The 14,027-nt window shown below is 37.3% G+C and overlaps 1 protein-coding gene across 1 annotated transcript in view; it reads left to right on the forward strand.

Moving 5' to 3' along the window:
• sema5a (sema domain, seven thrombospondin repeats (type 1 and type 1-like), transmembrane domain (TM) and short cytoplasmic domain, (semaphorin) 5A) overlaps window positions 1-14,027 on the forward strand; it is a 137,403-nt gene that overhangs the window by 57,036 nt on the left and 66,340 nt on the right. The window contains exons 5-6 of the mRNA XM_044105531.1: window positions 1,609-1,671; window positions 6,634-6,732. Of these exons, the coding sequence (XP_043961466.1) occupies window positions 1,609-1,671; window positions 6,634-6,732 (162 nt within the window). The remainder of the gene's footprint in view (window positions 1-1,608; window positions 1,672-6,633; window positions 6,733-14,027) is intronic.

Consider the following 14,027-nt stretch of genomic DNA (forward strand, 5'->3'; position numbering starts at 1 on the left):
TTGCTGCTTATGTGTGCGTTTATGGGTGACGGTGAACATACGGCAGTTTCCATGCCTCCCAAAGGCCAATGAGGCAGAAAGTAAAGCCCTGTCAGAAAAAAAAAAAAAAAAAAAAAAAGTACTGTCTAAAGCGAACGCAATAAGTAAATGTAAAATTAAATTGCCTTAAAATGAAACTGAACTCCAGCAGCTTATCAATATTCAAGCAGCATATGTCATCAACTTTTCTGTTTTGGATTGTAGCCAACAGTAGCTGTATTTAAACTAAAAGCAAAGCAGAAATAACCAATCAAAAATCATCCAAAAATACTAACCGAAGGTAGTGAAGAATGGAGATAGTATGCTCAACTTGTGTCCTTTTCCTTTGGATTAGGGTTGTTCATTCCCTTAAATCTAAGATTCCATTTTGTTAAATGGTTGTAACAGAGATGAGTTCATCACAATATATGGTCATGCCTTCCTGCTTTAAAAGGTTTAAGTCAAATACTTGTTTAATGTCAGAAAAGTCCACTTTTAAAAAAGAAATACTTATCTGCTTTGAACAACAGTAATAATGCAGTTTTTAGTTTGTTTATTTGAAATAGATCTTTAGATGTTCTCTCTCTAAAAGATGATGATATTTCGCCTTAAGATATCTCCTCAGGTTGGCTTTTGCACTGCACAGATGCCAGGCTGTTCGAATAAAATTTACATTTCTCTGGCCAGAAAACAGTTTGAATATATTGCTTTTGGAGACATTTTGCAAATTAAGCTTAACACTGAGCCAGCCAGGTTTTCTGTTAACTAATCTTCTCTCTGCCAGTCATACAGACCTGGTGGCAGAAAAGGCTAATTCCACCTGTCACAAGGGTGAGCGACTCAGTGGCCCAGTGCTCTCCCAAGGCCAGCCCTTATTACACGAAGAAAGAATTTTTATCAATGACAGAGACCCCCTTCTCAGAGGTCACACCGAAATTAAAAGGTAGAACCTGCATCTTTTCCCTCTGAGGAGAAAAGAAACTCTTATCTTCTTCTTCTTCTTTTTCCTGCCTATTTTAAAATGTAAAGTAGGGTCTTGCTATTTCTTACATGCATGTACATCACTATGACACAATGGCTCAGGGGACCCACCCTTAATATTTTAGGATTCCTTCTTTTCCCACACACATAAATCAAGCTGACATGTGGCTTTACACTCTCTTGCCTCTCATTTCTCGAGGTCTCTGTTTGGTATGCACCTTAATTGGATTCTGTGTTTGCATTTGCCAAGGCTCCTAACACACGTGTACTCATGCCACTGTCCATATATCGGTCTGAGAGAGTCTACACTGGCGATGTGTCTGATGCGTTTGTTGTTGGCTTTAATCTTTCAATCTGACTCAACTCAAGTTAGTGTCAAGTTAATGCTGAATTGTTTGTCAGTCATTACCATGTTTCTTCATTGTGTGTTCAATATCTGACGGCAGCAAAATGCTTAAAAAAATGGGGTGGAAACTCTGCATTGCCAAACGTTTTGCTTGAGTTCTCTAAGTCTTTCTTATATTGCTTCAGGTAGACAAGTCATCTGGTGTTTGCTTCTTCTTGATGACTTTTTGGGAGCTTTCACACTGCTTTACTCTGTCTCTCCAGGAGGCTGAATGGCACTGTGATGAGTTCACAAAGGGAGCCTGCTTCAGCCGAGGAAAATCCGAGGTGAGTTTACATGAACACTCTCTTATATTGCTTTTCCAGATACATGACGAGAAAAACAGGTTTTCATTATTGTTTGCAAAAAGAAACATACAACTTTGCATCAGAAACGTACTTGATAACCTTGGCTCAAGTGCATCTTTATAACCAACAAGATAATTGAGTTAAACAGCTACTAATCTGCTCCCTTCTATGATAAATTGTAAAATAAACTTTACTTCGCATGACAGGTAGATACTAATTTTATACAGTCTTTATATAACTTAATTATCTAAAGTGTTCAAGCATGCTACTTAATCTATTCTTAAACATATTTACTTGTTTTCTCCTTTTCACTCTCTACCATCTTTCCTTTTTGCAGAACTACTAAATAAAGGACAATAAAAAGTAATTTAAAAAATATATCACAACACTTACATACTGTTGGTAAAACTAATCTAGTGTTTAACAGTGAACACGGACAAATAGCATTTGCTCATTGGCTCTGATCATTCATGTATCATTGGCTTTACAGCTGTGTGATAATTAAAAAAACACACACTGGAATCAGATTAGGCTCTTACATAAAATTACACCCTGGACTAGCAACTTCTTCATCTTACCCAGAATAAAAAGTATGATAATGCTTCATCGTAACATATATATGATGGCATCTTACTAACTGGTAAAACAATAATTGATAATACTGGAGATAATCTGAATACACAGACATCAAGATAAGATTCTGAAACCAGTGGCATTTGCAGATCTCCACATTCTGGGACCAAACACTTCCCTTAAAAACCTATAAAATCACTACGCTCACCCCTACAGAGCAGGGCTCGTCAGAGGCTACCTCCACAATTTGGGAGTGAAGAGGATGAAGTGACTCGCTTGCAGTCTTGACCTTAACTCCGCTAAAGACTTGTGCGATCAGCTTTGGTGTCGTGTTCATCCCAGAGTGGCCAGTACAACCACAATGATTGACTTGCAACAAATGCTAGTTAAGAAATGGACTGTTATCCCACAGCAGTGTGCGAACAAGCTGGTGACCATCATTAGGATGACCAGCCAGGCTGTTATGATAGTTGACTGTTTTCCTATCCACTGAACCCACCTGTTTGTTAAATAAATAAATTGTTATACTGTCAGTATGTTCTTTCTCCTGAAACCAATCATTTAATTCGACAAATGACACCAAGCAAGGTTGCATAGGGAGATAAGCTGTTTGGCGTCAGCAGAGAGGATTTGGCAAGTCATTCGTGGGCGGAACCCACAATCAGCTCCGCTATTTAACGCCCAGATGTGTTTTCCTTGCATATGTGGCACCATTTAAAAGAAACTTAACAAATACACTTTCACTTACTTTTTCTAATGTACACATGTAGTATTGCCCTTATCAACGTTTTATATAGCTTTATATATAAAACTAATCTTTCTTGTTATTATTCTTTTATATTTTGGGGTTTTTTTATTAGGATTTATTGCCATCTTTTTACATCATGTCGAAATAAAAACCTTATCCTCCTCCAACCTTCAAACTTCAGCCAAAAACTCTTCCATTTCTAAGGACTTTCTAAAATTGCAGGCTAAAAATTAAACTACAATATAAGAATTAAGCATATTAGGACTTGAAAGCAGCTGGATTTCCTTTATCCATCCTTACTATATGGACATCTTTGGCGCTTCAGTGGTTTTAAATCAACTCACTATAGTAAAATCTTCCCTTTCTATACTTAAACATTTATTTCTAGATTTTTGAACAAAGGGAGTTTCTATTGTTTTACTTCTTTCTTTGCAGTCTATATTTTAGTATGTGGCTAGATGGTATAGCCTTTTGTATAAAACAGATGTCTTTTTGAGCTGAATTTGACTTGTAGGTGAACTGCTCAGCCCTGATTCTTATGTGCATCTGCCGCTGTGTATTTATCCTCCAGTGAAAGGTGGTCAGGGACCCATAATAGGCATGCACAGGCTGCCCAGCACATGATAGTTGAAGTGAATTACAGACCAAAACTACCTCAGTCCTTGGGAGTCGCTACAGTCTGGCAGAGCAGTATTGTTTTGCTCTGTGTTCTCTTCTGAGGATCAGTTGCTGTGATGTACACTAAGAATAGCTTTATAAGTTTCATTGGCAGTTGAAAGGGATTTCTGTGGTTTATTACCTGCCTCAATACACATCAGTATACCATAACTTAAGTTGTTATAGATACCATCCCTGAGTTTTGAGAGAATTTACCAGTGATTTTAGTTTTTTTTCTTCCTAATACATGCATCTGCGCCTCAGTTCTGTGTCTGATTTATTTCAGTTAAGATAAGAAAGCAGAGTCAAATCACCTTGATTGCTGCTTCTGTTGTGTTGTGAGAACCAGCAAAATGCTTTTGTTTTGCAATACAAAGCTGTCATAATAAAGCCAAGCACAGTGATGCTGTCAAAATAATAATCATTCCCATTACTAAATTAGGAAGAAACTGTAGAGAAGAATTTAAAAATGCAGGTCCTTATTTTTCAACCCGCCCACAAACACCCACACCCCTACACACAAGTTTACAGATCACAGCCAGCTGCACAAACATTCCAAGTTCAGGGGCATTGCAAAAAATATAAATATCCTCAAAAAGTTAATTTCCACTAGTAATTCAATTTAAATTGTGAAACGCATTAATTATATAGAGATATATTTTTAGGAATTTATTTCTATTTTCCTGCAATGATGACATACATAAAAAAAAACGAATCACTCTTAAATAATGCAGACATTATTTTTATTTTCACTACAAAACTATTGAGTTTTTCAAAAGTGTATCGATGTACTATTCAATTATCCAGCTACTTATTCAGGGCTGATTTTGCAATAATCAATCGTGTGGTGTGAAGGCAGTCAGACTTTGTCACTACTGAAGTGGCAGAAAAAAGCTCAATTCTGAGTAACGAGAACAGGATTAAAAATACGAGTGGGTAACGTCTTTGCAGAAGACACTATCAAGTGCTCTGACATTTTTTTAATAGAAGGTTTGGACTTTATAAAACACAGTAAACCAACACCAGCAGACGACCTAAATCATCAGTGACTGTGGAAACCTCACATTTAACACACTGGACTCCAAGCAACGGTGCCTGTCCAAAGCCCCGGACTCTCCCTAGACTCTTGATATCCCACTAAAGGGTGAGATTTACTTTCATCTGAAATAACACTTTGGACCAAAGTCAGTTTATGGTTCTGAAAATGCCTCTTGACCACAGAGTTATTCTGATGCAAACATTACGCCATTTCCTCAATACCTCGTGTGGCGGCTCTTAAAGTTATGACTCCAACCACAGTCCAAGCCTAACCAAACGTTTGAATGGGTTTTGCTACAAGATCTCCTGAAGGCTGTGGTCATCCCTATTGCTTGTCCACACTTTTTCTTTCCCCTAAACGTTTCATTAATATTTTTGTATTCAAAAATCTGTCAACTGATAGTTTCTCTAATAGTGATTATTTTTTTTTTTTTTTTTTTTTTTTTTTTTTATACAGATACTGGGTGCAGTCTGCTGGGCTTCCTCACAGAACCTTTTTTATCATTTGCTATGATGAACTGAGTTGACTGCATTGCATTATAAGTTGCAACTAATTAGACCTGTAGATAATTTTTTGAATTGATTTGAATTACCGTATGTTTTTCAGTGACGGTCTGCAGAATGAGACACCAGCCTTACCTATTATTATCGTGGCCATACCAGGGGTCGGTTATGCAAAACACCATTGCAATTCTCTAATCTTCTAAGAACTATGACCCATGTTAAACACATCAATAAAAAATACACATGTAATGCATATGTAACATGTGATTTAAGGTTTTAATTTGTATTACTCAAACATTTATACTTTTTGGGCATAAGGCTTTAAGAAGCCCCTGTATGTAGGTATAGGCTTGTAAATGAGCTGCTCATGAACACATATTTTGTTTTAACGACATATATGTGGTCACCTTGAATACTTTGAAGTGTGGAGTGCCAGGAAGTAGTTCCAGGTGTCAATGTTCACTTTGTGTGGGGAAAATAAATTATCTTTGCTATGCCAGCCTACACTCCTAAATCAGTTCCTGAAGAGTGAAAAAAGGGGTGGTGAGGGTTTCTCCAGTGGCTGAAACAATAGCAGATTTACAAGGGTTTAAGCTTTTACATGAGCCCCTTACCTATGACCAGGGCCCCTGTTAGACAGAGAGAACCCTACAGGTTTATTTTTTAATCCTGTGAAAAACAGAATTTCCGCTTCATGAAGTTAATGCCGACCACCTTTACATTTACCACAGGTTGACTTTAGTTGATGGAAATCACCTGCAAGCCCTCATGAATACCTGACCTTTAAATTGAAAGTTCATAAAATTGAGAGCCGGTCTATCATTCAATCAATCTCTCAATCTGTTAGTTGTGCTCTGTTTTTTGTGAGCTTTTAACCAAGAGCTGAGTAGTTTTGCTTGAAACCCAGGGAGGAATTCCCACAAGAGTAAAGAGCCAAGAAAAGGCTGATGAGTGTGTACTTCACTCTAATTTGGAGAAAAGTGGTTTGAATTGATTGTGGTGGGGAGCGGGCTAAAAAGAAAGAATGATTGAAAGAAGTGTATGAGAGGCGACATTTTCATTTCACTTTCTGACCAGTCAACAAAGCCAAGGCAATTTTTTAAACTAATTCTGAATGGCCCTCTCCAACACCTGTTGCATTTATCTGGTCTCCGCCGTATTGAGATCCCTCTCCAATACTGATCCCCACTGAATTAGGATGTGACATGGCTAAGCCATGCAGACATTAGCCTTGATTTGACTCTGTGTAAGTTGGCCACGTTTCGGAGCAGCCCTCCTGTTGATGCAGGTGCTTTTCTTATTTATTGGCATAAAGTGTAATTTGGCCCCTTCTGCCTAATGCTGCTGCTTGCCAGTGGATAGATAATGGAACTGTTAGTAACTGCTATATATGTTTTTTTTTTGTCTGTGTGTTTCTGCAGGAGGAGTGCCAGAACTACATTAGGGTGCTGCTGGTTAATGGGAACAGACTGTTTACCTGTGGAACCAATGCATTCACCCCCATCTGCACCAATCGAACGGTACGAGCATCATAACATCCACAGTGCTGTTTACAGAGCCTGCAATTTGCAATCCAAACCCCTTTTCAATGCATACATAACCATCCATGAATTTGACAGAAACTGAAAAGTGGCTGTGTTTTTACTGTCATGGTGTTTTTCCTGAACATTTGCAACGTTATTTTTTACAAAGCTGGACAGAGAAAAGTTTCAATATTACCATAAACACTTCACACAAACAACTTGAGGAATAACTGCAGCTTTTAACAGTTTTAGATAAAGTTGAAGCTTAGAATTACGATATGTTTAGTTGCGCCCATCTGCCATCTGTGTAGTTTACACAAAGCAGCATGTGTACTAGGTTTTTGTTGTTGTTTTTTTTCACATAAAGAGAAGTGCTGCGACAACGCAAAAATAAATATGACATTAGAGTTCTGCAGACGTGCTCCAGCTTCTTGATTGAAATACAGATGCATTCTGTGTCTGTAGATAATGGCATAGGATGGTATATAATGGCGATAGTAAATGATGATTTCCTTGTTAATTATTTTTCTGTCACTTTTTAGCACTACAATCTCAACCAGTTAGACTGTAAATCAAATGTCTTTATAGCACTGACCTTTTCTAAGCTTAGAAAAATTATCCTTTCTCAATCTACCTTGCATAGTCAAAGACAACTAGGTTTGCTAATTTGAAATTTTTTATGTCTTTTTGAAATTTGAGGAAATGTCTAAAATAACAAACAAAGATCTGAATAGAAAACTGAGCAACAGAACAAATATATGTAGCCTCTTTAAAGAAAAACATCTCTAAAAACATATTTTTGCAGTGTACTTTTAAAAGGCATAACTCTTAACTGCACATTTGCTCAATCCATAAATCATTGGTAAACACAAGAATGAGACTTTTGAAAATGTGACACTACTGCACAATTAAACAGCAGAGAACCTGCCAAGGCTTTCTGTGAGGCTCCTACATCAGCAAAGTCTGCAAAAATTGCACTCAAGTCAGTACAGCACTGATAGTAATTTAAAAAAATATCCAAGAGTAAAAAAGTAAAGCCTACTTAGTAAAAACAATTTAAAGTGGAAGAAACACACATTTCCGAATTTGTTTTCCACCGGGTCAAACTACTGAATGCTTATAGTAGGTATTGTGTGAAGACACAATATATACTGTTTATTTTGTGTTTTCTAGATCTCCAAATGGCACCACATTCTCAGAAGACAGAAAATAACATTAAAACAATGACGCTTGTGTACAACCCAGAAGTTTTAACAAATATATTACTTAGACGTTCAATGGACTAATTAAAGTTTGACAGAACAGCCAGAATTTTCTCTTAATAAGAACAGCAGTACTTCATAATAATGTTACTCAGGTAGAAGTAAATAACATGGTGTAGATAAACTACCCCAAGAAGCACATTATCTTTAATATTTACTGAAGTAAATTGAAGTAGGTCTACATCAGCTTTCCACCAGTCTGCATCGAAAGTCCCCATGGTAATCAACTGTTATAAAGGCCCATCGATGCTTGAGGTTTCAGTTTAGACATTCATCGCAGCATCAAAACTGGTTTCATCAAAGACCCCCATTTTTGTTGCCATGAACAAAATGACATTAGCTGCCAGCACAGCTAGATTGTGCTCTTCAACAGTATCTTACGTGTGGGTCTCCATGTTGATTGTATAATTGAAGTTGTAAATATTCCTTCCTGCTACAAAAAGGGGAAAGATTACAAGCAAAATGTGATGCTTACCTGCTTTCTCTTTTTGTTGATTTCCCTTTACTGGTTTCAAACTCTGCAGAAGTTTATCATTCAACTTCTCCTCCATACAAATTAGCCTTTGTATTCCATCTTTAAGTTCACAAAAAATCTGGGAAATGCTGCATCAATGCATTTAGTGGTGGCCGCTGTAAACTTCTACAAAGCCATTCTTGTAGTCAAACTGGTTAACCACATATTCTTCAGATAGTATCACACACTCTATTAAATTCCAGCTTTTTCACTGATATGCATTTTCTTCATTGATAATCATAACCTCGTAGGTTGGTCAAGTGCATCAACTCCCTTGCATGAATGCGAGGGAGCTGCGGCTGGCAGCACGTATTTTGAGAAATCGTTAGTATAAAATAGCATCATTATGACAGGCATATGAACAATGCAAATTTGAAGACTGGGTTGTTATTTTAATGAAGTGACATTGTTTGAGGGAAAGGTCAGGCTGATCACCTTATTTAATCAAGGTGAGTTGGGAAAATGACACCTCAGCATTCCATGTTCAAGCTCCCATTGTGCAGCCAGGCATGCTGACTAATTATAAAAATGAACCCTATTAAGGGCCCTGATTTCTGGAATTAATGTTACCCCAAACTTGTTTAGCATCTCAATCAAAATGTTAAGCTCATTACTCTTGTTAATGCAGGCACTGGGCTCCATGTAGACACTTGTTGACCCTTCTGAAAAGTCATTGAAATTTATTTAGTCATATTACTTTTTGTGCACTCCCTCCTTTTCTTATTACATTGATATGACTCATTTCTCTCTGGCTTTTAGACACCTGATTGTATACAATATAACTATTTCTGGTGAAACTTCTCACTTTGAATTCAGCAAGTCAACCATGTTTTTTGTGTTTGTTCACTCACTGCAATTGCAAAAATATACATTTTATAAGGTAACTAAAATATCCAGGAGACTACTTCTGGTGACATATAACCCTGGAGTCAAGTGTAGCTGAACTTTTAAAATGTCAGACTATTGCTTTTTTACCTTATAACAGTGATATGTCCACATCACCAATCTGCATTTCACTCTTAGAAGAAGACTGGGCAGAAATTTACAATTGAGATGACATTTGTTTTGGTCCTAAAGCACTGACTTCAAAGGTCAGAAGCTCATAATGACTGTTTACCGCTGTGAAAATACATGTAGTTGAAATGCCATGACATTATTACAGCTGTATTTCTTTACGAGCTGTCATATTTATGAGCTGAATGTTCATTAATATGAAACATGGGTCAGGAACGTCGGCATCAATAGAACGCCTCTCACACAGATTTTTTATCAGCTGTGATGATGAACACAGAGTGGCATGAATGTCAATAATTTAATAGTAAATGTGAGAGGCCTAAGACACACTGTAAGGTATAGAATAAGAAATAGTGCGTTGGCAGTAATGTACACCTCGTTTTGATTAAACATTTATTTGTCAAACAGCTGTATATATATATATATATATATATATATATATATATATATATATATATATATATATATATATATATATATATATATATATATATATATATATATATTTGTGTGTGTGTATTTCTTTGTTAGAAACACACACCACATCTTTAGTTGTATTTTTTTTAGCTTTGATCTATCAAGACTTAATTTGAGATGATTCTGATATCCCACATTTATTTCCACATGAAATGGTTAAAATTACTCGAAAGCTAATCATACCAGGTGCAGATGATAAGACGACTACTGTTCACTATTTCAAAGAGATTCGCCAAGTTTGAACTCCAGACATTTATTATGGTGAGCTCCTGACTGGAGTAGACATTATCATTATGGTGAGCTTGAAAGAATTTCTGCATCCTTTAAGAAGTTACAGCAGCCAATGTCTGCTAAAGTATTTAATGTATCAAATGAAGTTCATGTCATCCATTCCACAGTATGAGGACATTCACAACAATTACCAATTCCCAGGTCTCAATGACCAAGGAAAGTCAACCTGAGAACAGACAACCAGGTGTGAAAAGAGTCCTCCAAAAACTCTGAAAAATCATTACAGGGCCTACAGTTCAAAGTTGATATTGTTAATGTTAAAGTGAATGCCTCTACAATCAGAAAGACAGCAAATCTCCTCCTTGCATGCCTCTCTTCATAAACAGGAGACATTCCTGTGAAATATAGCAGCCAGCTCACAGTGCAATAATGCCAGCTGTTCTGAATGGCATTGTTAACATGAGCAGTCCATACATCAGATTTCCCTGCACTTTGGGAGAACATGAGTCCAAGAAAAAATAATTTGTGGAATGATAACTACTAGGGCCTGATGTACTGATGCACTATTCCACTATAACCTGCAGAGGACAGTGGGTACTTCCCTCAGGCGCTGGCTCCTACCTCGTTTCAAAACGTTCAGAGTACAGAGGAGGTGCTTTAATAATACTCACACCCTTGAGCGCTCAACTGTGGAGAGTGCCAGGGGCCTCTTAAAATGCCAGTGGCAGTGTGTAAACTTTATTTCACGTCACTGTGGCTACCGGAAAAGATATGTTTCTACCTCTTCACCTCACTCACATGGCTTTCTGCCTCTGTGAAATTGGGTTTTCCCCTCGTTTCCTCATCATTGCTATTGTTAATAATGAAATGACATGATAAGCTGGCTCATTTAAATTAACACTGACATTCATGAGGTGCTTTGCATTGACCATTTATGGTTGAGGGCATGTAGAGGGCAGAACATGAGGCGGGACCTTGTGCGCAAAGTTTTAGGTATAGCTGTGATCTATAGAGGAAAATTGCTTAATGGTGTGCATGCGTATGGTTTTATAAATCAGAATGTTTTTTTGCCGTATGCCACTTTTCCCTTTTGGCCATACATACACTTTTATGTATCCTACGCAATCCTTTAGAAATGAGACTCCAGATCTTTAACTTATTGAGATGCAATAGGGTGACTTCAAAATATGTTTATGAAAGTTGTTACTGCAACCTGGTAGCTCCTATAACTGATCGGAAAACTATTTGGTTTCAATTCCTCAAATTGTCCAATCACTGGTCACATCAAAATCATCCGGTTCTGTTCACTATCCAGTTTCTCTCTGCTTTTTTAATGTTGATTAAATTTATTATAAATTATTGATAGCCCTGTCAATTACCAGGTCTAAAATATGCAAGCCAGTTGATAGTTTTCTTGCCATATTTAGCAGGTGAAAACTCGTACTCTCACTGTTGGATTTCTAATTCTTTTAAGAATTATTCAGAGTCGATAGTTCTTCTTTATTAGCTGTGATCCATCTCCTTCCACAAGAGTCCCTAGATCATCCAAGCCCTGCAGCTGCTTGGTCTATACAGGGACGACTTTCACTTCCCTTCCTTCAAAATAACACGGCTTCTTTGCCATCTATTTATTCCTCCTCTTGTTCCTTTTCTCAATGATCCAGCTGACCTAATAAAATGACTCCTGCCAACGGAATCAGCCATGTCAATACCAGGCTTTCACCTCAGACTGGCAAAGCTCACACAGGGTCGCTTCTCTGTTGTGCTTTGGGTTGTGCAGCGTTGCCATTAGAGAGCAGATGGGACAAATTTTTTGATCAAAATCGACAGGCTCTAGGAAATTGGCGAAAGACACTGTCTGGTTCTTCTAAACACATTGCTCTGAATTCACTTTAGAAGAATTTTGTAGATTAATAAAAAATGAGTGAAGAGAGACGAGATTTAGCTAAGAATCATTGCGGAGTCTCTTAAGATCTACAACCAGTGTGAAGTCTCAAGTACTGAAATTGACTGATTGATAGAAAAGTATTTGCTTAACGGTCACAAACAAACCTACAATCTTGCATTACTCATTTGCCATGGGAACTTCAATAAACATTGAAAGTACATATGCCATGAGATAAATCTTGCATGACATTTGCTTTTGCATCATAAAATAGAATTACATCTTGGACTGGAAATTTGCAATTCTCCTTTTCCCTTTTCAGAGCTCACTTACAAAGCCATGTGCTATGGGTTCTTCAGCAACCAGTCCAGCGTGTCAGGGATAACCCAAGGTCAAGCTGTAAAGTATTTTTAAAAAGCGGGGCCTTGGATTTGGCTGTATATTCAAAGGCAAAATGCAGTGGAGCAATTCATCGCACATCAAGCCTTTTTGTAACTCAGAGTGGCAACTCAAAGATGTGGTTTAACAATGTTCCATGTTGAAGAACAGCTGGTTGTTCTGTAGAGACACCAGAAACCAAACCATTAAAGCACTTCAGCCAAGATGAATTCTGTTGGTCTTGAACAGGTGGTTTGTTACCATCAGACTAAAAAGCAGCTGTTGTGCTTGTGTGTTTTACGATGCTGATTATTCTAAATGTGCTCTCTAATTATGCTTCTTGCTTCTGAAGGTTCTGGCTGTACATATTGTTGTGTGCTTCACAGTAGATGTAAACAAAGCAAAATGTTATGAGACGAGGTATTTTTGCTGCTTGTACTATTTGCATATTGGCAGGAACAAACAGCACAGCTGCACATTTTTTTGATTTGCATTTTAATGTTGCCCTTTGATGCTTTGTCCTATATATTGTTGCTGTTGTCCTACATCGCTACGCTTAGAAATAAATTTACTTTAGTGCCTGATCCTGTGTTATACAGCACCAACAGCAAGATATTGGATCTTTTATTGCAGTAGCATTAAAAAATAAAAGTAAAATCCAGACTTTAATTTGAGTTAATTTATTCAATTGGGGGGTGGAATCTGTTTCCAGTGTTTGGGTCACACTTTCTATAAAATAAACTTTCTAAAAGTATTTTTGTCATTTTTACTTTACCTTTCTCTTTGAATTAGAGTGTCTTTGGGTGTAACTGCATTTGAAAATGAGAAGGACAAAAGTGTATGCCCTTAAAGTAGAGCAGATGTGTGTTTATCTCCCAAAGTCATGAAATGATTACAAGAAAATAGTTATTTGCCCAGTTTTGGCCGTGTCTTCAGTAGGAAAAATAATTAAAACATTTTAAACTATAATGGCGATTCACACAGCTGCTCCAGGACCCAAGTTTACCCTGCAACCACGGTCATCAAGCAGGATATCGATTGTAAGAGAGATTAAAAAAACTTTGGCTCACCAAGGCATGTTAGCAAAGGTTGTTTTAAAACTGCAGTTCTGAGTTAGCTTCCACATTTTGGGGAAAGTAGCAAACCTGAGGACATTTGCTAATTGTCTATATTGTACATTTCACAAGGGGACATAAAAAGAGGCAGCATAGTAGACAGACAGTCTGTGCAGTTTTTAAATAAACTGCAGCATACGGAAAAGTTTGTTCCTTTTCCATGACACCATAGACATTTTGGAAGACAAGGTTATTTCAAATAAAACGTGGTTGTTGTCTGCCGTAAATCAAAAATTGAGTCATCCAAAACATATGCCCAAGTCAGTAAGACTTCGCCAGAGAATATAAGAAGCCTCTTCTGTGGGCAAGACATTCTGCAAGCCTACGAAAAGCCTGTGGGATGAGCAGATGAAAAGACGGCATAAGGAATACAGGATTTTGAATAATTAAGAAAACAAACCTTAGGGGAATACTAA

The sequence above is a fragment of the Gambusia affinis genome, linkage group LG21, assembly GCF_019740435.1.
Source record: "Gambusia affinis linkage group LG21, SWU_Gaff_1.0, whole genome shotgun sequence".
Lineage (NCBI taxonomy): Eukaryota > Metazoa > Chordata > Actinopteri > Cyprinodontiformes > Poeciliidae > Gambusia > Gambusia affinis.